Genomic DNA, 26595 nt, shown 5'->3' with positions numbered 1-26595 from the left:
CAGCTTTTGTTGGAAGCACAAATCCAACCATCTCTAAAATTAGAGTCATAGCAGCAACAAAATGTTCTGTTTGCCTCGAGGGCTCCTCTGTAAAGCTATAATTTGATGATGTGCAGCGTGAGAGCGCCGCACCACTATCCCATCATGTCTATCTCCCTTTCAGTATATTTCTGTCTTTCAGACAGTAACAGCAACACACACACACACACGCACACACACACACTCACACAGAGGACTCCCATACTGCTGGAATTTATTTGGACAGTGTTATTTGTGATCTGCCTCTAGGCCTTCTGTTCTCCTCTCAGTATCCTTTTACAGTTATTGCATCACAGCTCTCTTTGATGTTGGGGAAGGAGAGCAACAGTAGGATGGAAATAGTAGTGCATCAGATTTTATCTGGGTTGACTCAAATCAGAGACAATCACAACCATTTGTCGAGGTTTTCGTACCCGTAATTCAGTGTTTTATCGAAGCACCTTTGGAGGCAATAAAATCTTTGAATTCTTTACAACCTTTTACGAGTCTTTATGAGATTTACTCACTTGGATCTAGACTGTTTATCTGATTCTTCTTTCCAGATTCTCTGAAGCTTCTCCAGATCGGATGAGAAGCATTTGTGAACTAACAAACAAGGCTTTGGATGGACCACTTAAAACAGTCAAAGACTGAGATGTTGAGCTAGTCTTTTGTCTCTGTTCCCTGCTGTGTTAATATGATCTAACACATAATTTATCACGTTTGCTTGGCAAGGAGCCCTTTGCCTCACATTTCAATGCACACGGTATCCCTTCGGTGCCATATTTCACTGTGCAGAGGTTAAAAGACTTCAGTATATAGTCCTGCTACATCTGATATAAATGCCAATTAACTGTGGCCAAATGTTCTTTGCTACTGTCATCATTGTCACGAGACACGTCACCAGGGTAACCTTGGAAACGAAGGCAAAACCTGTTGCATAGGAGAAAAATATGTCTTCTAACATTGCTTCATCTTTTCCTTAACCTAACCATGTGGTTTTGATGCAAACACAGTATAACAACAACAGTCCTTCACAATAAACTAACTCCGGTCTCGTAAGGGAAAGTCCTGCGATTTGTTCCTCTACCATCCCTTCAGCCTCTAAAGTCACATTAAAAGTACCCAGTACGTTTAGCCTCTTAGCGCCATTAGAGAGCTATTAGGGAAGTGAATAGCACCTTCATACTGCAATTATTTGTGTTTCCACTGCAGTCTAAAATACCAGAAAGAGTAGGCAAACTGTTCATGTGGGCCCCTTTGTACAGGTCTCTGCTGATGTGTGTATTTTTATTTGTACTTTTGAATATAACTAATCTGAAACTATCAGAAAGGGATGTTTTCGTTCTCTGAGTCTCTGCATTGTCCTCATGTCACACTGAATGCCCGTCTCCCTCCCATACATCGAGCTGGGCAGGAATGGCCGAGTCTGAACATTGCATTTACAAACAATAACAACTGTCCCAGCAGTACAACTCAAAGATAACCTCTTTTATGAGCTCCTTTGGGGACTTACAGTGAGATGACCGAAACTGAAAATTGGAAATGAAATGCTGGAAGTACATGACTAAGCAGAAATCTTTAGTGCTGCAAGTTCTATAAGAATTGAACAGTGTCAAAATGCTCCTGTCAAAACATAGCCTATGATGCAACTCTAGATCAATGCTAAACCCAGAAAAAAACATGTTAATTCTACCTGTTGATGGAGAGCAGATGGGATGGTAATCCTTTTAGCAGGCACTCACTTATATAAAGGCTATTTTGAAGCAGAATGACCATTGGGGTCTTAGTCATTTCCCCGTCTGAGGCCCTTCTAGTTCAGTTACCCAGTTTGTCTGAGCAGCTAAACCATTATTAAGGCCTCTGTGCTCCTGGGAACACTCATTCCTTTAGAAATGAGTTCATACCCTTTCCTGGTCTGTGCCCTCCTGCAGTTTTATCATGAAGGGCAGAGGGTTCATCGGACTTTCCTTGAGTCTAATATTTGTGTGTGTCTATAGTACAATGGCCAACAGACGTTTGCCGCAATGGGCTTCCCTAAGCTCTGGGCTTTTTAAAGCAAACAACTGGCATCGGACCATCATAACTTGCTGCAGCATACGGTTTCTGCATTGCAGAATCTGGTAGTTATGTTACACTGTTAGTTACAGCATAATCTGCTGATTTAAGTAACTCATTAAAGTATTCAGGCACGACTGGAAATTAACAGCTCTTTGTAATTCCTTCCTTCTGTTGTTTTCATTAGTCCAGGCATTTTCTTACAAAACTGTGTTTTTCTTTGGTGCCTCTTCAGGCAGTATCACAGCAAGGCTGATATATTTGGGATTCTGTTGAAACCCTTTGACTTTGTTCCATTTTCCTCAGAAGTCAGAGCTGGGGATGACGTTACACCCGAGTTGAATGTGTTCCAGTTATAAGTCAGAAAAAAACAGTAGGATTTGCTCGTTTCTCTGCTCACTGACCAGAGTAGTTATCATTACTAATCATATTGATTAGTAACCACTGATCTGACAGAGGTTGGACAGTACTATGTGCGTGACGTGAGGGGCAGCTATGTTGAATTTTTTAAGCCGGGGGCTGGTGAGGCTTCTGAGACTTTCTGTGGTCGAAAAATCCAACTAATTAAATGAAGGAATACAATCATACTCCAGACCAAAGACAAGTGGTTATTATTAGATTATTAGGGACGTTGGGGTTTGTCATATGATCATGAATGAATCCCTCTTAATTTATCCAGTCGATTTTTCATTCCCAGAGCTGAGCACAGCCTGTAGCTGTGGACATCAGTTAGGTCAGGATGTGTTTGGGCTCGGCATTTATTTTCCCACAGCTCAGCTTTAGTCAACAAGCCATCACTGAAAACCACTGGAAGGTATTACTTGTTACTGCCATCTGTTCTTAACAGAGGAAATACATAGTTTAACACACAATTTCCCCAGAGTGATGCTCATGACACTCGTTAGCAGTGTTAATGATGATGAGCTAGCTCCAATAAGCTGACTAATATCAGGGGATGTTGCTGTGAAAATACCCATTTATTTTCTTCATTGGTCTTAATGTTCTGTGGCAACACTGATTTTGTTCCTGAAGATGAATCACATTATTCATGCCCCAGCCACAGCATAGCATATTATTCTCATTAGCCAGAGTAGGCTATATCTTTCATCAGCTGGATGATATTTTGCTCGGAGTTGAGTTATGAGCAATGAGCATGTGCAACACAATATGCTGAGCATCTCAAATTCTCCAGTCTGGGGTTCACTCGAGCAATTAAACTGCATTTGTCATGGCAGAATACATGACATGCTCGCCTCCAGCCAGTTTTGGGTTGATACTTGTTAAGAACTCCAAGGAATGGAAAATGTGTTAACATCCTGTGACTTGGCAGTTTTTAGACAGTATTTGAAATAACACTGGATGCAATTAGAATTTTTGGATCTCCTTCACTGTCTTCACCTCATAATTTATGTCCTCGGATCAGCTTAGTCAAAGCATATGTATTTTTAAAACAGCCATGTTAGCATGTACACTGAATATCATGTGGTCACTGACTGCCCTCTGCTGTCTAATGTTCTCATAAAAGAGAATCTCATAAAAGCAGGATGTTATCAATGAAATGTGGAAAAAAAAAAAACACCCATGACCCTTGATATTCTATTCTATTCCAATTGGATACTTTAAATTGCCCCTTTCTTGTTGCTTCTGCACTGCTGTGTGTGCGCTTGTATATTGTACACTCTGTTGCAGTTATCTCACTACTGTTTGGAAGATGTTGAATGATAATCTGTGGATGTTTCATCCGGTGTCCTTTCTCTTGGTTTTTGGAATGTCATCCATAATGTCACATGGCAGCTAAAACACATAAATAAGTAGAACCACTTGTTATTTCAGCCAATAAATTTGTTCTCGAGGGTGGAGAGGTCTTTGCACTGACTGTATCCACTAAGTGAATGTAAAACTTTTAGCATAATTAATCAAATTAAATGACACACAGATTGAAGCCGTAAATATCCTGTCCCCACACAAACAGATTGCACATATTTCCACTGTGTTTATTCCTGTTATGAGAAAAATTTGACATCTTTCTTGAAGTAAATAAATAAACACAGTCCAGCTTTGAGATCATGGCTGATTCATGCCAGCCCAAAATGACTCTCTAAATTACGTGAAACCTCACTGCATCTTTCTTTTATTTTTTGTGTTGACTCCATTGTCACATATTGGCCAGAATTCAGATGATGTTCCTTTTTTTTTGCATTTTGTATTTAGAGATTTTTTTTTTCTTTTTTAATTAAAAAAACGGAATTAGATATAACCATAGGGTTAGAGAGAGCATAGGCTAAATCGTTCAGATATTGGTTTCTAAGTGGCTTTGTTAGTTTTTCTGTGCCAACAGCAACAACCGCTGAGGGGTCATATGTGGAATGAGGGGGCAAGTGTGTGAGCCTGTGTGTTTGATAGATGCAGAATAAAGATTTATGAAACAAGAAAAGTATTCAAAGTTGAACAAAGATTACAGTCCCAAAACATGATTCCAGTTAACACTGACTACTGTCAATGACACCTTTGGATATGACGAAGACTCCATTACAGTGGACAAGTAGATTATGTGAGAAAGCTGAGTCATGGCACATCAGTTCCACTCTGTCAAAGGACATTGGAAATGAAGAGCATGTCATTAAATGAAATGCAGACTGCAAATACTACAGCAGTCATTTGTTGAGTGTGGAAAATGAAATAAACACTGATGTGTCTTACAGTCTTACTACATCACAGACTCAACATCATCTGTGTCACCGTCGTCATTGATGCGGATCAACGTCATCAGATCACCACTACGATGAAGTACAACAGCACTGAATCCTGGCTCTTGATGAATACTTCGTTTTCCATCCGTCCTGTAACAACCAGCCCAGCTAACATCAGCATGGAGGCGTATCTTCTGGCACATTTACATGAAGGACTCTACAATGACTTCTATGGCCTCTGGATCGCACTGATGGTCATAAACTCTCTCATTTTCTTGGTAGGACTACTTTGGGTGTCTTAATACACTTCTTCTCTTTCGCAACTCAATCGTAGCCTACGTTGCTAGTCTAATTCTCCTCTACTGCATATCTCCCTCTGTTTTCCAGGTGGGCATGGTGCTCAACACAGTTGCACTTTATTGTTTTTGTTACCGCACCAAACAGAAGACCACCTCGGTGATATACACCATCAACCTGGCGGTGACTGACCTCTTGGTGAATCTCTCTCTGCCCACTCGCATACTGCTCTACTACAGCGGAGGAACTTGTCTCACATGCTTCTACATGCACATCTTCAGCTACTTTGTCAACATGTACTGCAGTATCCTGTTTCTAACCTGCATATGTGTTGACCGATATCTCGCCATTGTGCAGGTATGTGTTGCAGGTCGTAGTTTGGCTTAACAGTTTGTCTAAGTAACTTTGTCTGAAGCGGCACCACCCCTTCGTACTTGCTGATCTGGACTTTAAAGAAGGAATCTGAAACGTCTTGTGTTCTTTTGTCCTTGCAGGTTGAAGCTTCACGTCGATGGAGGAACTCGAGTGTTGCCAAGTGTGTGTGCATTTCTGTCTGGCTGTTTGCCATCGTGGTCACCTACTCCTTTCTCTCCTCTGCCTTCCAACATACAGGCTGCTACCTCTTAAAGCTTCTCTTTCTTACAATCACTGAGTTCTTCCTACCCCTTCTCATCATTTTGGTCTTCACGTTGCGCATCATGTGGGCCCTTGCTGATCGTCGCCTGATGCAGCAGAGCAGGTAGAACCAATGTTACACAAACAGATGCAATGAAAGAGACCCAAACAACTTGCACATCTTAACTTGACAATATTTTACATAATACATATCTACTGATACAAAAATACACAATACAAGACTAAAAGGTCGAGATCGTGAAAGCATTACTCCCTTCTGAAGCAACGAAAGCAGTTGTAGCATGCAGCTAATGTCAAGTCATATTGATGGTGTTTTTACAGGGAGAGGAGAAGGAGGGCTGTTCAGCTGCTAACCACTGTACTGATCATCTTCACCATCTGTTTCACACCTTTCCACATCAGACAGGTGAGTGCGGCTCTTTAAAACAACATCGCCACCTTAAAAATCCAATTAAACATTTGACCCGTTTGACCTCAGCTTAACCATCTATGACAAGGACAATGACACGGTTGTGCCAAGGATTCTTCAGTACTCTCTCCAAAGACCAACCACTTCTTGGGGAAATTGAAAAGCAGAGATATGTAAATGGCACCTGTGTAAAAAAAAAAGAGAACTGAGAAGCTTTCAAAAAACGTGTCAATGTATTGGACACAACACACACCGTCAACACTATCCTAAAACACAGCTCACCTCAGTTTGTTCCCTCAGGGTTAATCGAAAAGTCCGTGAAGCAGTGGGAAAAAAAGACAACAACAGGATGTCATTCAGGATGTCATTCATTCATATTCATTCGGTCTGAACAAGTGGCTGCATGGTGGCAAAGAAAGGGAGGATGATTAGAAGGAAGGGAGAAGAGCTGCCAGAATGCAAGACATGTAAGACACCTACCACGGCTTTGCTATGTATCAGGGCACTTGGAGTCATGATGAGGAAACAAGACGAGATCAGCAATGAACAAAAACATTCAAAGGGAAAGACTATTACTGAGAAGCCTGCTCAGCAGTAAGAATGGGGATCCAAGCCACCAACTTGTGGTCTCCACTAATTGTTATATGCACGGCTGGGATAGTGAACCAGTCACAGGAAGAAAATAGATGCCACTGATGTCAACACATTAAAAAAAAAAAAACCTCTGGCTTAATAAATAATGAACAATTGGGCTGGAAAAAAGGAGCATTCATGAATCCATAAAGTCAAGTCCCCTTTAATAATATAGAACGTTTAAAATGACTGAAATTGACGAACATGTATTGCAGAATCAAAGCACAACAACAACAAACAAATACACCACAGTAGAAAAAGTGAAATCTGCAAAAAGGATTGCATTGCTCAACTGAAGAGGATGGCCAAGAAATAGAGATTGGTTCTTTAACAATGATTTGAATTTTTCAACTAAAGGAGCAGATTTAATATGAGCTATAATTTAAGCTGTTCTGCAACTTAGGAGAAGCCACTCCAAAAGCTTGATCACCCATTGTTTTTTGTCTGGTTTTTGGCACATCCAGAAACAGACGGTTGGCAGGCCACAAGTGTCTCGCTGGGGTATGAGCTTGCAAAAGGTCAACTAACGTGGAGCCTGTCCATTAAGGCATCGAAAAGTAACAAGCTAAATTTTAAAATTCAGATGAGAAGTTAAAAAGGCATGGATCACCCTCTCCAAATCATGAAGGGGCATGACAGGGTTTTAACTTTGCTAGACATTATAACAAGAAGAAACTGGACCTAGCAACAGGTCATTGTGAAATTAGAAAACAATGGCAAATAAACACCTAGACTCTTCCCAGAGGAGTGATAATTACAAGCTAAAGGGCCAAGAGTGCCTATCAGCAGTTTAGGATGTCCAAAAGCCTAACACATCATTCTTGTTTTCATTTAGCTAGAGGAAGTTTGAACTCATCCATGACTTAATGTAACTCAGATAAGCAATCAGAGATTGCAGCGAACATGTGACAATGAAATGAAATGTCATGTTTGTGGAAAAACTGATGCAATTGGCAGTAAAGATATAAAGAGAGACTATGGGGCAACACCTCAGGTGTGAGGCCATTTCAGAGGAGTGATCAGTTAGGTGGACTCCTAAATCAATTTCCAACTGTGATTAGATGATGGAATGAGCTTTGGTGTCAAAGGCAGCTGTTAAGTCTAAAAGCACCAATCAAATCATTTAAGGTTAATCGGTTAAAATCAAATCATTAAAAACTACGAAAGGATCAGATTCAGTGCTGGGTTGAGGCTTGAAAGCAGATTGGAATTGTTTATTTTCATCAGGATGAAAAGCAGTGTTGCCCCTGAGTATGCACAGCAAAAAGGTGGGTAAGATGCTAAGTTTAACAGTGTACACTGAAGGCCAAAACCATGGTGCTGGGAGAGTGAACAGGAACAACATCAGGGCCAAGTATTGATTAAGAAGTCCCGTTGGGACACTCCATTGAAAGTGACTGAGAAAAGCAAAGCCAAGATTTAATGGGGCCCCAGACAACAATACAGCAGCTGGCCAAGTAACAAGACAGTGGTGGTGGACAAGAAGCAGAAGCTGGTTGTGATGGATGTGTTAATCTCAGCAGATAGGAGTATTATGAAGAATGGACAATTCAAGGAACTAAAGGAAAAACTGGTACAGATGTGGAAAGTGAGGTTCAAAGTGTTCTCGGTGGTAGGAGCATTCGGGCTGTGATGAATTCCAGGTACAACAACTAAGATCTCCGTCCAGAGGAGTGCAGTCCTAATAGCTGCTTAGTCCCTCAGATTCTGTGGTATTTGGTAAAGGAGGAACACATACACTTCACCCAAGTAAGGAGAACAAGTGGCAACCTTAGGAGAACACTGTATATATCTATATCAGTTATCTTGTCTATTATATTGTGATATTATTTTCTCTGATTGTTCTTTAAATGTTGCTTTTCTTAAATGAGAAAGTAAACGGTATCAACTCCTGCCTTTATCTGTGAGCAGTATTGCTTTGCTAGAAGAAGGTACAGGCATAAAAATATAATATTTTTTTGGAAAAGATAAGATGTGGGAATGATAACGCAATAAATTTGCACATTGTTATGTTAACAGCCGTTGTCTGTGACTGGCTTTTTCTTTTCGTGTCGTAGGTGTTGGTGTACTTCTACCCTGATATGCCCCACCATGTGATTGTATACCACTTAACCGTCACTCTAAGCAGTTTGAACAGCTGTATGGATCCAGTTGTCTACTGCTTCGTTACAAATAATTTCCAGGTACGACTCGGAAAGTCTTGTCCTTCCTCTCTACCACCCATCTATCCTTCCCTGAAACCATAATATGTCCACCCGTGACTCGTTCATCCACTCTGTTACTCACTAAATAATTTACCACCATTGCTGCCCCCAGGCCACTATGAGGCATCTTTTCCGTCGCGCAGAGCCGGAGCAGACCAGTGGGGATATTGTCAGTATGCAGCACAGCTCCAAGGCCTCAGGAGGGACAGCCAATGCAACCACCAATAATGTGATCATGATGACCAAGATTCCCAGTGCTCTGCAGAGAGACAATAAGAGGAAAAATCACACAGTGTAAAACTGTTTTTATACAAAGGGTGCTTAGTGCTGCAGTTATGGAGATGTCACTGTGATATTTCTGGGCTTCATTTTATTATTGGTGCTTTGCCATCACCTCTGGACCGACACCAAGTAAAGCCTTTCATTTTTCAAAATGAGCACCAACCAATTCACAAATAGAAAGGCCAGCTGGTTCCCCAAACTGCATGAACACAGTGACACCAGACCACATTTTTTGTCTGCAGCTAAACTCTAATATATTGTTAAAGGACATTCTGATCCCTTTGGACCTGTTCATTTCCATGTGGTAAATTCATATTTTCTTGACTAAACTGACTCAAGAGTATAAGTATCACGTGAAGGAATTGTACAAAAAAAAAACTGTCTCATTAAAGTTTTTTCAAATATGTTGAAACCCTATCTATGTCATTCCGATTCAAAAATTATATAATTTCCATTGAAGAGTATTTGCTCAACTAAATATATGCTTTCCCAAGTAATTTAAATTTCAAACCCCAACTTTGTCCATAACAAAGAACAGCATAGTATAAAGGTTTCATTCATACCGTACTACACTTTAAATACATTTTTAGGATGAGCATAGATTGTTACGATGCCAGTTATGGGGCAGATCCTGGTGACCATTAAAGGCATCTCCATATCTGCTTGGGACCACTGGATTCTTTTTATAGTACATTTTACAGACAAATTCACTCGGATCAACTGCTTACAGCAATGGCCCGTCATTCACCTGTAAAGATTTCCCTCATTTTTGAGAGGTTTCCACATATAAATAAAAGATTGAATTATAAAAACGTTTTGGGAAGTATGTCTACCTTTCTACAGCAGAGGGCAGCATTTCACTCCATTTCAAAGACCATTACAGCAAACCATCAAAGAAAACGATGTAACTCAGTGGAAAGTGTTTGGATACCTAATCGACGCTAGGTAGAACTGAATGCTCGAACGTACACCAAAGATCTGAAGGGAAAATAAGGTATTTAAGTGAGTGAAACACTTCCTTGCCCTATGTCAATGGACTAATGTAAAGCATATCAGTTGAAAAATAAAATGGCATTGTCCTTCGACAACATGTTTACAAATAAATGGAAAAAAATATAGAAAATCATATGAATAATTTATTTTTTCTTTTCAATGTGAAAATGAGTATAAAGTCAGATTGGTGAGGCCTATCATATCACTGCATTATTATTACTGGTGTAAGGTAGCCTCGTGTAATTAACTCCAGAGCTACTCCTATTGGTAGTTTAATGACGTCTTACTACATCATGACCACGCCCCTCTTTGTTACTGTGGAAACCTATGAAATAGATGACTGTAGTAAACCAGATGGTCACTGAATTAGCTGGCGAAAGTTAGCTGGATTGCTAACCCAAACTGACAGTTTTTGCTTCCTCCATAGCGAAGACTGTCGTGTCGTGCCGTGCCGAATTACTTGTACTATACCAAAGAGGACCACCCCCCCCCCCCCCCCCCCCCACGTATGTTATTTTATATTTGTTTCGATACTATAGGTGGGTCTGTCTGTCTTTCCTCGCTAACGTTAGCTGATTAAATAATTAGCCCGCTAAGATAACTATCGCAAGTTTAAATAAGATAGCCTTCAGTATGTCCACAGTTAGGCATTTTTTGATCCATTTAGAGGCAAAAACACGTAAAGTTGTACACACCATTTTCAACGGCTAAAATGAGTAGTAGTACCTCGTTATGTACTGAAAGGTAGGTAGCTCAGGTAAGTTTGCAGAGGCTTCCCTGAACAAAACATGTTATAATTGGTTCAACGAGCAACCCCTGTCGGACACGCACATTCCTGTGAGGAAAACGCTTTCAGCCCTTCTCAAGGGAGGTTCGGGGTTTATATATCAGTTGTTGTTTTTTTATTGTACAAATTTACTTATAACGATATATCTTGACAACTGAATATATGCGTCTGAATTATTGCGTGCATCTGTTAAAACAGCGTAACACTGCACAGGACTGTCTCTGACTGGAATTGCCCTTTGAGGGTATGCGTCATCTCAAAGGTTGTAAAGTAGGTCTGTCAGCTTTAACTGTCCACACTTGTGCAACAGTCAAAATGTTGTAATGTGTATTTCTTAAGGTGGCTTTTGCTTGTGCTTCTGAAGTTAGTTTTGTGGTTTGAAAGTAACATTTCGGATGCCACTGAGCAATCTTTGGTTTATGTAGGGCAACATGTTTTGATCCACTTTGACTTTCTTGTGTTCTATATATTTTGAACCCCTTTTTTTAGATCGAATGTTTGGAGTTTAGTGGCAGGACAGCATTTCGGAAAAACTAAGAGGTTGTTATTTTTTCCCCATCATGAGAGCCAAATGCGCTAAAATATTTTTACACATGGGAACCTTCTGGTATTTGACCCTTGCTGTCATATTTAGAAAACAAGGAATTTTTAAAAGATGCACTTAAAAGGTCCCAAGTATTACAGTATGGTAGTGTGTTGAGTTTGGACAGGCCAAATTAAGCCCAAGTAAATGGCCTGCCCCTTTGCTATATTTGAGCCTTATTTAATCATCTAACATGCGTCTGTTTTCCTGCAGGTAGATGTGTGAGAGCAGCAGGGGGTATTTGCCAAAGAATTTCCAGATGTTTTAACTCTGACTTGCTCAAAGAGACCGACGGGCACTGTTATGGACTTCTGCTGACTCATCCAGCCATATGCTCACAGACTCTTGCACACGCTCCAGAAAACAAAGTCACAGACCTGTTGGAGTGTTTGCCTCAGCTTACTACAAACGCAGCTACTGGAAAGCAAAACACTTCTCACCCGCCGCTTCCATCTATTTTGCTCAAGCCTGCTCCTCCCCTCTACATACCCTTGGAGCTGCACAGATGCTTTCTGCTCTTCCTGAATTTTAAACTTGAGCGTAAGCAGCCATGAGGAGAACCCTTGCTCTCCGGCTGGGCTTCTGAATCGTGCTGAGTGATCCTTTATCAACATGATGGCCGCAGGATAACATTTTCTTAACCACATCAGGATTTTGGACTTATTCATCCCATTATAATGACGACTGTTGCCTCTTCATTTTATTTCCTTTGAACGCTATGCTTGCAGATTAGCCTTCCCGGACAGCTTTGGCTCCTGTTACAGTGATCAGTCAAGATGGAAATCCCGGACCTTACATAGTCTGTCGGCTTATTATAAAGTAGTAAAATCATTCTGGAATTCGTAGAGAAACGTAAGTTTCCATAAATTCAAACCAGGCTGAGATGGGAGGTGAAGCAGAGGAGAAAGAGGCTTTGGGCCCTCCTGAAATCATAAAATCCATGCAAGATGCAGAAGACAGTGAAAGTGAGAAAGAGTTGGAGGAGGAGCGGAGAGCAGCTCGGATCCCCCGGCATCGCTGGGTAATGCATGCAGCAGTGATGTTTGGACGTGAGTTTTGCTACGCCATGGAAACAGCCCTGGTGACACCAGTGCTACTGCAGATAGGTATGCAATACAGAGACACTCTTCTCTCCTTGTACTTCAAGGGATGTTGTTGTCAAGTCGGTCCCTGTTATATTCTGTCCGAATTGTCAAGATGAATTTGAGGCGCAAAACATGTTAGTTGTGTTAAGTGTGGAGCGCAGACATCAGCAGAATCTGTTTTACTGCAGCTTGTACATAAAAGAATAGCTAAGCACACATGCCAAACTCGATATGCATTGAACAGATCACTCACATATAAAGTTTTTTGATCCCCTCCACTTTAGCCGCACAAAGGAATGATTATAATTCCTGTCGTATTACTGTATGATGATCTCATACTGGTGTTGACGCAGGCTGCGACCTTAGATTCTTCCTATGAGGTATCTTGAAGATATAGTTGTTGCAATATTCCTCTGCCTAGTGTTGGGAAATTGGCAGAGCTGCATTTGAAAATTAGCCGCACTCAGCTTTGGGTACGTGGGTTTTATTTCACTTCCTGTACCAGAACAGTTTGGTCTGTGATGAAGCTTGCAAAGGTTATTCAAAAGAGATGCACATCGGTCCGTGTTTAACCAAAGTAAGGTGACACTGGACAGCATTGTGGAACTTGATTGTTGGGCCATTCATCTCCCTGGCTGCACCTCATGTAAACTCCAGCAGTAGCCACAGAGGGGCTGCAGTATGCAGTTAGGTGTCGAAGTTTGCTACCATAGCAGAAACGAGACAAAGGCGAAATACCCCAGGCTAGGTATGACAAGAATGTATAACACAGCACATTTCATTCTCACTATTTTCCACTCTGTGAACAATATTTACACTCTATCCTGGACTTTTTCTTTGAAATATTTCAAAGCATCAGTCTTTCCTTTTTTTACATGTCACTAATCTCAGTGAAATGTATTTATTTTTTTGTGGTTTAATTTCACATTTGCAACGTGTGAATGTAAAATAGATCATTGTCTTCTTTTTATATCCCCTAGAATCAAAGAGTTTCTTAGTCAGCCATTGACTCTTGACTTGGAGTTCATATGTAAATAGTTTAGCAGAATATGCCACACTGCTTGTTTGGGCTATCTAAGTGGATTACTGGTAACAGTTGCTGGACAGCAAGACATTTGAGTTTTTTGGGGTTTTTGCTGTGTCCTTGCTTCTGAAGTCTTTACATTCAGCTTTGTAAACGTTTGTGACAACACTACCCTCTGAAACATTAACATGTAAAGCTTAAATTAAGCTAGTTAGCTAGTCGGGATGGGTGACACATTAGCTTAGTGTTTTTGAAGGCTATAGGCTCTGTTTATCTAAGCCAACACCTTTTAAACAAATATACTCTACAGGCTTTATTTGTAGCTAAGGACAGAATAACAGTATTGTATTTACTGTCATGTGATGTTGTTTATTTTCAAAGATTTCTAATCACGGTTATAATTTTTGCCGTAGTCAACCAGTCCTACATAACATGATGAAATGCTTTACTACTGCATGGAAAATAAAACATAGTCACATCTTCTTTATTTTGCTTTTAAAGCTGCCATTGTTAGTCTTATTAGCAAACACCAAGGATAAAGTACGTTAAAGTACTTGTTCTCTTCATTTCTTTCTGTTGTGAGAGAGCAAGACGAAAAGTGAAGTGAGAAGCATTTAAGTATTATGATAAATATCCAAACTTTTAGAAAAACGGTATCTGGAACAATTTTACCACAAACAGTGTCCTGTTTTCTTATCTGGGAGAGTTGCATTGTCAATTTGAATCAAAAGCGACTCTCAAGGGGCAGCAAACAACATTCTGGTGACTGCAAGTGTGACTAGCTGCCAGCCAAACTGCATGAACATAACTCCACCTTGTTGTATTGCCCACGATCAGCTTTACTTTCTTGCAGCACAAACCTACAGCACGAGCGTGTCATACTTTTGCAGAAAGTTCACCTGTGAAGTTCTGTGTTTTACAGCTAATAGTAGTGTAACAGATGTAATTTCTCACAGGACAGGTGTGTTTCCTTCAGCCCCAAATAAACTTATTGATAGCATTTCTTCCCACAACGTGCATACGTGCAGGCCCCCACTCATAAACTCTCGGGCGCACTGAAGAATGCATGTGCTGAAATAGAAAGGACAGATGGATGGCAAGATATATTTGACTTCTAAGAGAAAGTTATCTTTCTTTTTGTGAACTTAAGTAAGCAAGATAGCATGAGCAGAGCAAGAGCGTAACATGTTCCAGTGAGAACCAGCCAGAGCAGAACGTGCCCTTCTTTGCAAGAGGTAGACACATATTACCTCAGAGCAAAGTTATTGTTCCAATAACAAAAAAAAAACAGCTGACATTTCCCATTAACTTTCCCATTAACATTGTTATGGTGCATGGCTGGTGTATATTTTAGTATTTCATGTTATAACTGGTCAGCCGCGGCCGCTGTATTTGGGCAGGATGGGCAGAGCCCCACCTTCCACACCCCAACCTTTCTTTTATAGATAAAATATAGATAATTATAAATTATAGATAAAATATTTATTTCAACTTCAATCACAGTGGGAATTAGGGCTGTGTTGAAAAAAAATCGATTTTCCGATTCTGAATCGATTCGCCTATGATAATCTGATTATCGATTCGTCCGTCCAAAGATCGATTTTTTTTTGTAAAAAAAAATAAATAAAAAATTTTTTAATTTCCCCCAGTGAACTTTTATAAAAGTTTACCCAGTGTTTTTACAGTTTAAAATGTTCTGTTCATTTTCTCTTAAAATGTTTAAGGAAAAGTGCACTAGTAGTCTACAATATTTTAAAAAATATATATTTTTAAAAATGCTACGTTATGAAATACCAGTGAATACCCCTGAACACTTAGTGCGCTGCTGCATATTTTTGAAAACAAATCTTTAGTGTGGTTTTAGAACAGATTTCAACATGCTCATAGTAGACACCATTCAGTGTTTTTTACAGTTTAAGTTTAACATTTTCTGTTCTTATGTTTGCACTTTAAAGAAAAATACACAACGTTTACATTTTATACTTTCAGTTTCAGTACTTCTCAGTTTATTAAGTGTGAGCAATGCACTTTTAAAATAAAAATGCTTTTGGTAGCAACAGCTTTTGGGTGAATTCTTAATTATTTTCAATCATAATAATAATGCGCTGGTTAGTGTCCCAGTAGGAGTCCACTGTTGCACATATAGACACCTCAATTATGTCCTCTGTTTATTGTCCTGGATTATCTTTCTTGAAGGTAGATTGACCCTTAACCTTTTCACCAGTCTTCCAGCCATCAGTAACTACCAATACTTGTATGATTTGCTGTTTTATATCGATATAATAATAATTTTAATATGTTGCTTGCTTCTCTACACAGTGATGAAATGAAGGAAACAGCTTTGATACGTTTTTAATAACACGTTTTTAATAGCACCAACCCTCGGATCGAATCGGAAATCGGATCGAATCGAACAAAATTGATTCTGAAACTTGAAAATCGGAATCGAATCGATTCTTGAAATTTGAATCGATACCCAGCTCTAGTGGGAATCGTATTACACCATATTGTGGCTTGTGACGGACTTTGCGAGTGGAATCTGTTTTTATTTTCGCTGAAATATAGCCTACCTCCAGTGTGGCTGCTTAACGTTAGATCTATGGCCACTGGCCAGGGCAGATGCCTGGTCTGCCCTCAGCTAAGCCCGGCCCCACCGCCCCTTCTTAGAACTCTCGAGCACATTCTACCAATCAGAATCACTGTAGGCCCCTCGTAGCATAATATCATGTAACATTTAGCGCGCCTGTATAGATGCTATTGGGGCAGGTGTATGATCTGCCCTGGACATGGAAAGGACTCAAAGGGTTTAAGAAATATTACTCCGCCCATCTAGCCAGTGGGAACTTCAGTGCCGCCAAATTCCCCTACAAACTTGTTGGATAAAACGGATAACTATGTCGGATTTGATGAAGGATATTGGCTGTTTAATCCGGATTCACGTTTGTGGTAGGTAAAGATTTTACTTTATAGTTGCTATCTTACAAAGTTTAAGTGATTGTGAACGAGGTCTTTGCAAAATGGGAAACTGGGAGTGATTTAATAAAATATCTTAGCTTGATGAGCAAAGCAATGTTGAGACAGTAAACAATGTGTTGACAGCTTCGTACATGTACAGTAGGTTACTTGTCTGCTAGCTTAGGTTGGAGCACTGTCGGTGTGTGTGACATGAAGCATTTTTCGGAAAAGGCAAAAAAACACGAGTCCAGCAAGGCGCATCTGAATTGTGCCATGAAATTAGCCATGCAATGCTTTGCGACAAGTTTCCCTCTAATTCAAACGTAGGCAGTATTAATTCCTTTCACAAACTTTCTCTTCGCTCATTTTCACGTGGCTTTTGTGTTTGTTGTATGGCAGACTTTTATGCGAGTGCGCCCCCCCCGCGTATGGTTGCATAGACTATTGACCTATTGCGTATGCTCCATAAAAGCTTGCATTTTGATAACGCAGATCATCTGCCCCGCCTATTTTCCAGACCACGAGCCGCTACTGTAGCTGGTCACTATTGCTTGACGGAGAACACAAATGGCTCTTAAACTATGTATTGGTAAGTAAGAGCTGTAATGGCTATGATTGGATAAATTATGCAAGGTGGTAATTCCCCTTCGGTGCGAAGAAAGAAAATAATAAAAAAAAAAGAAAATGCTCTGCCCAGATTTACATGTTGTAGTAATTTACACATGTTTACACATTTACACATGTTCCTGCATGAACAGCTGAATAGTTTGTTATAAGTTATTCAAAACAGAGTCTGTTAGATGAGTAAATTAGAACAGAAAACATCGAAGCACATAATGTGAGCTCTTCAGTCAGCTGCTCTGTAGTCCAACTTGACGACGGGGTTTATTAAAGCATAAATAGATAGATAAATAATACTCAGCGATCGTGTTTGATAGAAAATGGTCTTTTCAGACAAAGAGGAGTGCAGAACAGAGCAGAGCAGTGTAGCATGGTCCTGTCCTAACAAGTCCAAATGGTCTCAATAGGCAAGCATAATTAGATTTCCCAAAGCATTTTTCCTAATTTCCTTCCAAGGGCTTTTATTTGATTTCAGTTGTCATCTTAGAAATACAAGCAAGACTCCAATCTCTTGATATTGGGAAAGTACAGATGGCAAAGGCTTATAGGATCTTGCTGTAATGGTGCATTTTACAATGCTGGCAAAGGAAATTGAGCACTTTTTCCCAGAAAAAGAAGTTCGAGATTAATGTTTTAGCAAAAACACACTTTGATATATGTCTGTCTTGTTTTGGCTGTAGTCGCCATTGTTACATTTGAATACATTTGAATACATCTGCTCTGTGTGTCTTCTAGGTCTTCCTGAGCAATATTACAGCTTAACCTGGTTTCTCAGTCCTATCCTGGGTCTCATCTTCACACCTCTCATTGGCTCAGCCAGTGACCGCTGTACTCTGCGATGGGGCCGGAGAAGACCATTCATTCTGGCTCTCTGTGTAGGTGTGCTGATTGGGGTGGCGCTGTTTTTAAACGGATCATTGATTGGTGAGTAGGTTTGAAATGAGTTTGTCTGTCCTATATTGTAATCCCTGCAGTTTAATCCAGCATGTGTGCCTGTGGTTCATTTTCAGGCCTTTCCATTGGTGACAGCCCGAACAAGCAGCCAATCGGCATCATTCTCACTGTCATAGGTGTGGTGGTGTTAGACTTCTGTGCTGATGCCTCCGAGGGGCCTATCAGAGCTTACCTTCTTGACGTTGCTGACACCGAGGAGCAAGATATGGCCTTGAATATTCATGGTCTCTCCGCTGGTAGGACATTCATAGATGAAGACCCACACACAAGCCATCCATATAAGATTGCTGCTTATAAAACAAGCCTCACACTACTCAGGCTGTGTTCGAAACCGCCTACTTCTCCTACTACTCCCACTACTCCTACTAGCTTTAACTTTTCAAAAGTTGTAGAATACCAAGGCACTCATCTTCTTTGTAGTTAAAATGCCTTTATTTTATGGGCAAAACATGATTAAAACACTTTGACGCGTTTCGGCATGAAGCCTTCGTCAGGAAGTGCTACAACTTTTGAAATTAACAAATCCTATCACCAAAGAGCACCATCTCTACAAAGTACTAGTTCCAGGTAGCACTCCAATTGGACTTGATTCTCTAACATTAACTTTTTTTAAGTTCCCGGATGCATACTAGATTCGCCGAAATATTGGGTATGCATCATGAGATTACTACTCATACTCAAACTATCCAAGATGCAATGTAACGTGACATCGCCAATCGTCATTTCCTGTCAAAACGGCAATTACAAGCTAGCTACAACGAGGGTAGGTTTACTTCCTGTTTTCAAAACAAAAGCACCAATTGTATCGTAATGGCTTTTCCAATGACAAAAGGAAACGGGTATTTTGTTTGTGAAAATAACCGGAAGTGCGTTGCTCACTACGGCTAGCTTTAGTAGCGCCGAATTCGTCGGAACAAAATTGTAAATAGCCGGTATTTTGTCAGATTTTCAACACGTTGGGGATCTAAACGACTACTTTCTCGCCTGAAAATGTTTCAAATGTTGCTAAAGTTATATATTTACAGAGTTTATAGCTTAAGCGAAATCAGCTTCAGGCCGGCTGATTTCGGCTCGGGCAGGAGCGAAGTGCACTGTGTGTAACACTGCATACTGTCTGATCGATGAGTATGACGTTTACAAGTAGTATGTAGTAGGCGGTTTCAAACACAGCCTCAGACTTACACTGCCAACTTACAGTGAGCCTCATTTCCCTACCAGGCAACAGAAGCCCTTTGACTGATGTGGTGACATCACTTGCCATTAACAGTGATTGTATCACAGTATACAAACAGGCATAGCAGGACTATAGCAAAAACTTTAAGTTTGAGGACACAAAGATTTGCCTAATCATTTAGTTTCTTATTACACACTGAATATGACGCTCCTTTACACATTTACAAAGCAAGCTACACTAATAAGTTACACAGTAACATAACTCTCCATACACATTTCCAAATAATGTTGCACAATAATACCTCTATACCCGTTTCTCTAGGGCTCGGAGGAGCAGTCGGTTACATGTTGGGAGGCCTTGACTGGACTGACACAGCTCTGGGCAGAGCATTTAAATCCCAACAACAGGTGCTCTTCCTTTTTGCAGGGGTCATCTTCATCGTTTCTGTCACACTGCACATGCTCAGTATCCCTGAGCAAATTTTGACTTCATCCAACCAGCTTAAAGACACCGAAGGCGGAGAATCTATTAGCCAAAGGTCTTCATGGCCAGTTGGCAACACGCCCCCTTTTCTAGATGTAGTTGTAGAGGAGGATGCTTTTGCACAAGCCTCATCTCGAGAGGACAAGGAATCAGAACCTGAGAAAGGGGAAATGGACTTCCTTGCAGTTGACAGAGTGCGGAGTAAAAGTGATTCAGTCTTAGCCATGCCAGATGCTACAATCAAGTTGGATCCTGACCTTGACAGAGAGCCACAAGTTTTCTTGCCTGATATGCAGTTTCTACCAGAAACAAATAGAGATTTAGAAGATGCTTTTCAGCCATCTTCTGACAATATTGGGTCCTCACCTCCTCCTGGTGAGCCGCCCTCTATCACTGATGGGATGGAGGTCACAGAATCTACAAATACAGTTTTGTCTGAATTTAAGGATTCAACAAATGGCCAGCCGTCTTTCTCTCAGGGAAGCTCCGCCTCAGAGGATGCACATCTGAAACAGGTGAAACCGTCCGACACAAATACAGATGTTATTTACGTTTGCTTCAAATCATTTTGAGACCATCATCATTGCGTTGCCAATTGTTGTCAGTATTTTTCCTAATGTTCTTGACAGATGTATAGAATTCCTCAAAGACAGGGGTTTTTTTATGTCCCAGCAGGTTAAAGCTGCCAATGGTGTCAGCGCTGGCTTACCCTCCACTGACCTTTGCAAAATCATCAAAGGACACACCTCCACTAAGCCGGGGAACCGCACTACGAATATGTCAGTTTCACCTCGTCCACACCCACCGACCTTCTACAGACAAGTATAATTTCATTCATCACTTCAAACACTATTTCCTGTGATGTTATACCATAGCTGTTCTTGTAAATGTAACAAGGCTGAATTTGGTCTTTCCTTTTTCTTCAGCCCTCCTTTACGTTTTCATACTATGGTCGAGTGAGATCACAACGCCATCGACTAAAGCACACAAGACCTTCAAGCCCTCGGCCAATCACCACCTCTCGCAGTCTGAATGATCTGCGGGACATCCAGCGACGTCCACGCAGGCGAAATTTGCAGCCGTCTGTTAGCAGTCTTTCCTCTGAGAGCTCCAGCAGTGACGATGGAGCAGACGGGGGTACAACTGTGCGGCTGCTTTGGCTGTCCATGTTGAAGGTGGAGTAAATTGGAGTTTGTTTTTTTGTTTTTTGTTTTTCTCCTCCACACTGTTATACTATGCTCCTAGCCACCCTTACATCACTAAATATCTGCTGTTGCAGGTAACAAACCAGTCTTCAGTTGAATCCCTTTTTTGCTAACATGCTACCTGTGTGTGTATTTCCCTGCACCACAGATGCCGAGTCAGCTCTGGAGATTGTGTGTGTGCCACCTCCTCACATGGTTCTCCATCATAGCTGAAGCTGTGTTTTACACCGATTTCATGGGACAAGTCATTTTCAATGGAAACCCTAAGGTGCAAGCTACACACACCTGTCTCTGTGTGTCATTTTATCGAAACATCAGATGATGTTGATGTACAGTAAAAAAAAAATTACAGTACTTTATGGTATATTTCTGTTTTAAAGTCTATTTGTCAAGTGTACAATAATGTTAATGCAATGTTTCTGCTTTTTTTAAGGCACCATCCAATTCTACAGAGCTACAAGATTATAACAGAGGAGTTCAGATGGGCTGCTGGGGACTGGTGGTGTATGCTGCAACTGCTGCTGTCTGTTCTGGTAAAACACATTTTAAGATTAGGATTCAGCCAAAGAAAGTTGAGGATGAGCTCCCTGTCCTTTTTTTTTTTTATTTTTTATTTTTTCTCGTACAACTGATCATTTGTCTTTATCCAGCCATCCTTCAGAAGTCTCTGGATAATTTCGATCTGAGCATTAAGGCCATCTACATCGTTGGAACTTTGGGATTTTCAGTAGGTCAGTCAACAGTAGAGCATGCCATAGAAGACTATGGAACAGTTTCATGTACAGTGATGCTTGAAAGTTTTTGAATGTTTGCAGTTTTCTATAGTTTTGCATAAATAAGCTATAACACCGTCAGCTTTTTACACAAGTCTTGACATTGGATAAAGAGAACCCAATGTAAAGTAACAGTATGTAATACTGGGGCAAACTATCGAGAGAAATCGACACAAATTAGACTGAATTAGTAGACTTGTACATTTATATTTGAGGAATATGATTTGATATTGTATCTCTGTGAGATGCAAAAGTATGTAAGAAATTAATTAGTCTTTTTCCCTGTGAGTGTGACATCTGTTTTGTTTAAACTATGACTATCTGTCAAATTGTGATCTTCAGAACATATATTTGTCATATATTAACAGTTTGGCCTCCACAGAGGTCCACCTGCAGGAGTGGTCGACCAGAGCACTCCATAAGAAAAAGTCGTAAAAGTCTGGGAAGTCATAAATCAACCCAAAGTAACGAAATATTACGTGGACAAATCGAAGGTTGATAGAAAACTGTTTTTGGATGGATGAGACCAAAATAAAACTATGGGTTTGAATGAAGAAAGTTAATCTTTGAAAAAGAAAAACCCGGCGTTCAAGCTCGGGAATCCTCAGTGAAACACGATGGGGGTGTTATTATGGTTGGGTCTGATTTACAGACCCAACCATAATCAACCATTGCTGTTATGGATGAAACAATAAGTTTTGTATTGTTGAAGTGAATTCAAGAGGTAAATGTTGGGCCATCTGTCTGTGAACTTCATGCAAAGTGGTTTATACAGTAAGACAACAAACCAAGGCACACGAGTCACTCTATGAAAGAACGGTTAGAGAAGAGCACTCTTAAATGTTTTGGAGTGACCAAGTCACAGTGCTGACCTAAATCCAATTTCTATCTTGTGCTGAAACCTGAAACAAGTAGTTCATGTGAGAAAACCCAACAACATCTCAGAGCTGAAGCTGTTCTGTTCGTTCATTTTCATGTAGAAAGGCAGAACATTGTGAAGGATTCACAAACTTTCAAGCTGCACAGCTGCAGTCACAGCAGACGATGTTTTCTCTTCTCATAAAGTCACTTACACACCGTATCCTCCCTTATTTCAGGAACAGCAGTCATGGCAATCTTCCCTAATGTATATGTTGCCATGGTGATGATCAGTACCATGGGCGTCATCTCCATGAGTATCTCCTACTGTCCCTATGCATTACTCGGGCAGTACCACGAAATAAAAGAGGTATGATCGCACAAATATCTTTGATGTACAATAAAGCTGATTAAGAGCAAAGGAGACAGATGTAGACTGGATGTTCAATAGTTTTCACTTTTCACTATTCAATAGATGCTTCGCAATCAGTTAAAATCTTGACTTTCTTTTAAAGCTTGAGTAGTTTGTGAATGCATCTGGTCTCAGATCATTCTCTGATGTGTCTGCCCATCGAGCACTAATAGCATAAAGCAGCAATAAGATGAACCATTTTATATCTGCTTCTCTCTGGTTCCTTTCTCAGTACATTCACCACAGCCCAGAAAACACCCGAAGAGGTTTTGGTATTGATTGTGCCATATTAACCTGCCAGGTAAATCTTTACTCTGTTTTTTTTTATCTTTGTGGCCAAACCAAAGTGTCCTGAATGATTCCACAGACATCTTTGATTGTGCTATGGACTGTAATTCGGTGGTAATAATAAACCTGTGGTAACAGTTTTTTTGTTTTCAGGTTTACATTAGCCAGATCTTGGTTGCCTCGGCCCTTGGATCTGTGGTTGATGCAGTTGGCAGCGTGCTCGTCATTCCAATTTTGGCCTCTGTGGGCTCCTTCCTCGGGTTCCTTACTGCCTGCTTCCTCATTATTTATCCTGATTCTGAGCCGAGCAGCTCGGAGCAAGAGCAGATTGTGGATGGTTTACCTGGAGAGGAGGATCAGAATGGAGAAAGGACCAGTGACCAGAGACTGGCTCTACTAAACCTTGCAGACAGCGGTAGTTTGAAGAAGACAGAGCATCACTCTTCTGTTGCCTGAGCGTAGGAAGAATTGATGAGGTTTTTTTCTTCATCAATATAAAGACACTTCATGTGAAAATTAGACCAAAACAACCTGGTGCACATATGCGATGGTGTGTGCCTTCTGGAGGAGAAATGATAAGAAAAAATGGAAAAGATGGCAGAAAGTTGACATTCCATCTACAGAAATCTGGGCAGCGTAGATTTAGATAGATTATCGTCTTAGAGAGAACTGGCTCAAAGAAACTGTCGGTTCTGGGCTGCTCTGCTTTTACTGTCACTACCTCAACTCTAGTACCAATGGATGTTTAGCTGGTTTAGTAACTACAAGTAAGCCATGAAAACATGAAAAGCCACACGACAGGGATCTAATCAAACTGTTGGAAAGTAATTTAAATCAGACTACTGAAGCAAAGATACGACTGATTGCTTAAAACGCACAAATAGAAAGCACAGAGCACTTTGTCTCACTTCTGAACAGTGCGGTCACATTGAAGCTGGTGAGTCACGTAATGCGTGACATTTTACTTAGAACCAAAGCTGCTTCAAAACTGCTCCGTGGCAATCATAATGCTGCACAAGTGTTACTTTGTGTAACCGTGACAAATTATAGGCTAAAAAAAAACAGATGTAGCAGCAATGTTTGTTTCCATTCCACATGAAAGGCCTTAAAATGTTATCATTATTTTACATATGCCAGAAAATACTGACACACAGGTTAAGCCTTCTGAGTGTATTTTAGTTACACATACATATGTATATAAAAACAAACAATTTGTATTCACATTTATGATTCTTAAACCTGTTGTGTTTCAACTTCTTGCCTGTACAAACACCTACCGTTCACAGTGCCATGTTTCTTTAATAATACCCGCTCTAAAAGTAGCCGAGAAGTGAAGCAACAAACATGCTCGACTTGTTTATTTATTTATTTTATTTTATTTTTTTCAGATTACTAACCAATTGCAAATCAGAGTCTCTTGTCGCAAAAGCAACTTGTTGAGGCCTATAAAACTAGACAATCTTTTATCATTGCTTCTGAAAGCTGACTTAATGGGGGGGTGGGGTTGGAATTCATTGTGATCATATTGCAGCGTGGTTTGTTTTGAAATTTACATTTAAAATTCATCTGAACCGGCACATAAGTTTATAATGGAAGTTGATCGCGTCTCATCGGTCAAAGTAAATAGAAGGGCTCTGTTACTAGTGAGGGGATCGTTAGCTATCCCCTGCTGTACATACTGTGAGGTGTCCCGTTGTGATCATCTGGCAGCTCTTCATCTCTGTTCTGTGGTGTGAACAGGACACAGATTTCAGTCCACCCAAGAGTAATGAAGATGGAAGGTAGCAGAGTCAGTTGAGAATTATGGTGAACATTGCGCCGCATGCAAGGTTCATTAGTCTCACACACACAGTGTAACCAGCTGGAGGCTTGTCTACAGTCTTAATTGAACAGCTTTTTTTTTTTTTTTTTTTTTGAGGCACCCATCCTCAGAGCCTTATCAATGCTGAACGTGGGATTTGCTCTCAGTGCCCCGAGCAGCACTCAACTCACTAATAGGAATGTTATAACTATCGGTTTCATTGTGGAATATCAACGTTAGATGCTTTGAAACTTCACAGAAAACCTATAACCCTTCATGATGAACGGATTGAGAACCATGTCTATGTAAGGCCCACAGCTGAACCTGTGCCAAACTCACCGAAATTAACCTTTAAAACATTCTCGGGAAACTTCTCAATCTGCTTTCCTCCTTAAAAATCAATCCCTCAGCTCAGAGGAGGCGGTATAATACCAGGAAACCTGATGGAAAGGTGTCACAGATGACACGTTTTCCAGCTTGAAACTTCTCCCATGCAATCGGCCCTCACTTCTCAGCACACTCGTGAGGGCATTCTTTACTCTTTTATTTAGACCTCGGCAGGACTTCTAAACTGTGTGACTGGTTCAGATTAAACAGGGACTCTGCTGGTGGGACATGGGGTTTGTGTCTGTTTTAAAGCACCTTTTGACGATAATGCTCTTAACCCAGTACAGGGTACTGATGTGGAAAATAGTTGAACGTGCGATATGCCAAGTTGCTGTAAATCAGAAATAGATGGCATTTTCCATCTCATTTTTTTTTTTTTTTTTTTTTCAATTTTCTCTGAGAGCCAGAAACAAGGCCTTTAATGCTGGTACAGGGTATTTTTAGTACAGTTTGATAAACCTTTTTTTTTTAAAGCTGGTCTCAGTGTTCCAGAGATGTCTTCATCTCGCCAGGAAGTTGCTCCTTTGGGAGCCACAAGTTCCAAACTACTGCGCTGGAAGAGGCAAAAAGGGGTAGTTTGTCTTTATTTTTTTTTTTTAAATACCTTTTCTACGTTTTGGTTTGACGAAGACTGTTTCTTCGGTTCTGTTTGCTGCTGTACAGATTTTTATAAACCGATCACAAGGTATTGTTTTACTGTTGATTTTGAAAAAAAAAAAAAGAACAATGCACCTTTTGCTGACTCATGAGTTTTTATTGACAACCTGCCATCTCACACATTCTCTTCTTTGTTAAGCCTCTCAACACCGACCTTTGAACCATCAAATCATAAAAAAAAGGCACTTAAGTCATGGGATGAATCGGTGTTGTGTCTTCTTGTTTTCTATAAGAAATGAGGGGTGGCCACAGTACTATAGGTCAACATGGATGTGTACATTTGAAATTTGTTACGGTTAAAAATTAACAAAAACTCAAGCTGCATTGG

General features: G+C 40.4%; 2 protein-coding genes across 2 annotated transcripts; both read left to right on the top strand.

The window, feature by feature from the left end:
* Positions 1-4795: 4795 nt before the first annotated feature.
* On the top strand, positions 4796-9580 carry LOC142380762 (G-protein coupled receptor 20-like). Its single transcript, XM_075466665.1, has 6 exons — positions 4796-5044; positions 5154-5420; positions 5558-5802; positions 6021-6105; positions 8799-8924; positions 9058-9580. Exons 1-6 carry the CDS (start codon positions 4859-4861, stop codon positions 9241-9243), a joined length of 1095 nt encoding a protein of 364 aa, XP_075322780.1. The 5' UTR covers positions 4796-4858; the 3' UTR covers positions 9244-9580.
* A 2272-nt stretch (positions 9581-11852) lies between these two features.
* Positions 11853-26325, top strand: LOC142379986 (solute carrier family 45 member 4-like). Its single transcript, XM_075465418.1, has 12 exons — positions 11853-12696; positions 18011-18199; positions 18286-18465; positions 19725-20401; positions 20562-20708; positions 20813-21061; positions 21240-21359; positions 21525-21624; positions 21742-21822; positions 22962-23092; positions 23367-23435; positions 23576-26325. Exons 1-12 carry the CDS (start codon positions 12474-12476, stop codon positions 23876-23878), a joined length of 2469 nt encoding a protein of 822 aa, XP_075321533.1. The 5' UTR covers positions 11853-12473; the 3' UTR covers positions 23879-26325.
* The last annotated feature ends 270 nt before the right edge of the window (positions 26326-26595 follow it).

Source organism: Odontesthes bonariensis, chromosome 5, assembly GCF_027942865.1.
Source record: "Odontesthes bonariensis isolate fOdoBon6 chromosome 5, fOdoBon6.hap1, whole genome shotgun sequence".
In the NCBI taxonomy this organism is placed as follows: domain Eukaryota; kingdom Metazoa; phylum Chordata; class Actinopteri; order Atheriniformes; family Atherinopsidae; genus Odontesthes; species Odontesthes bonariensis.
This window is presented reverse-complemented; position numbering and strand designations above follow the sequence as displayed.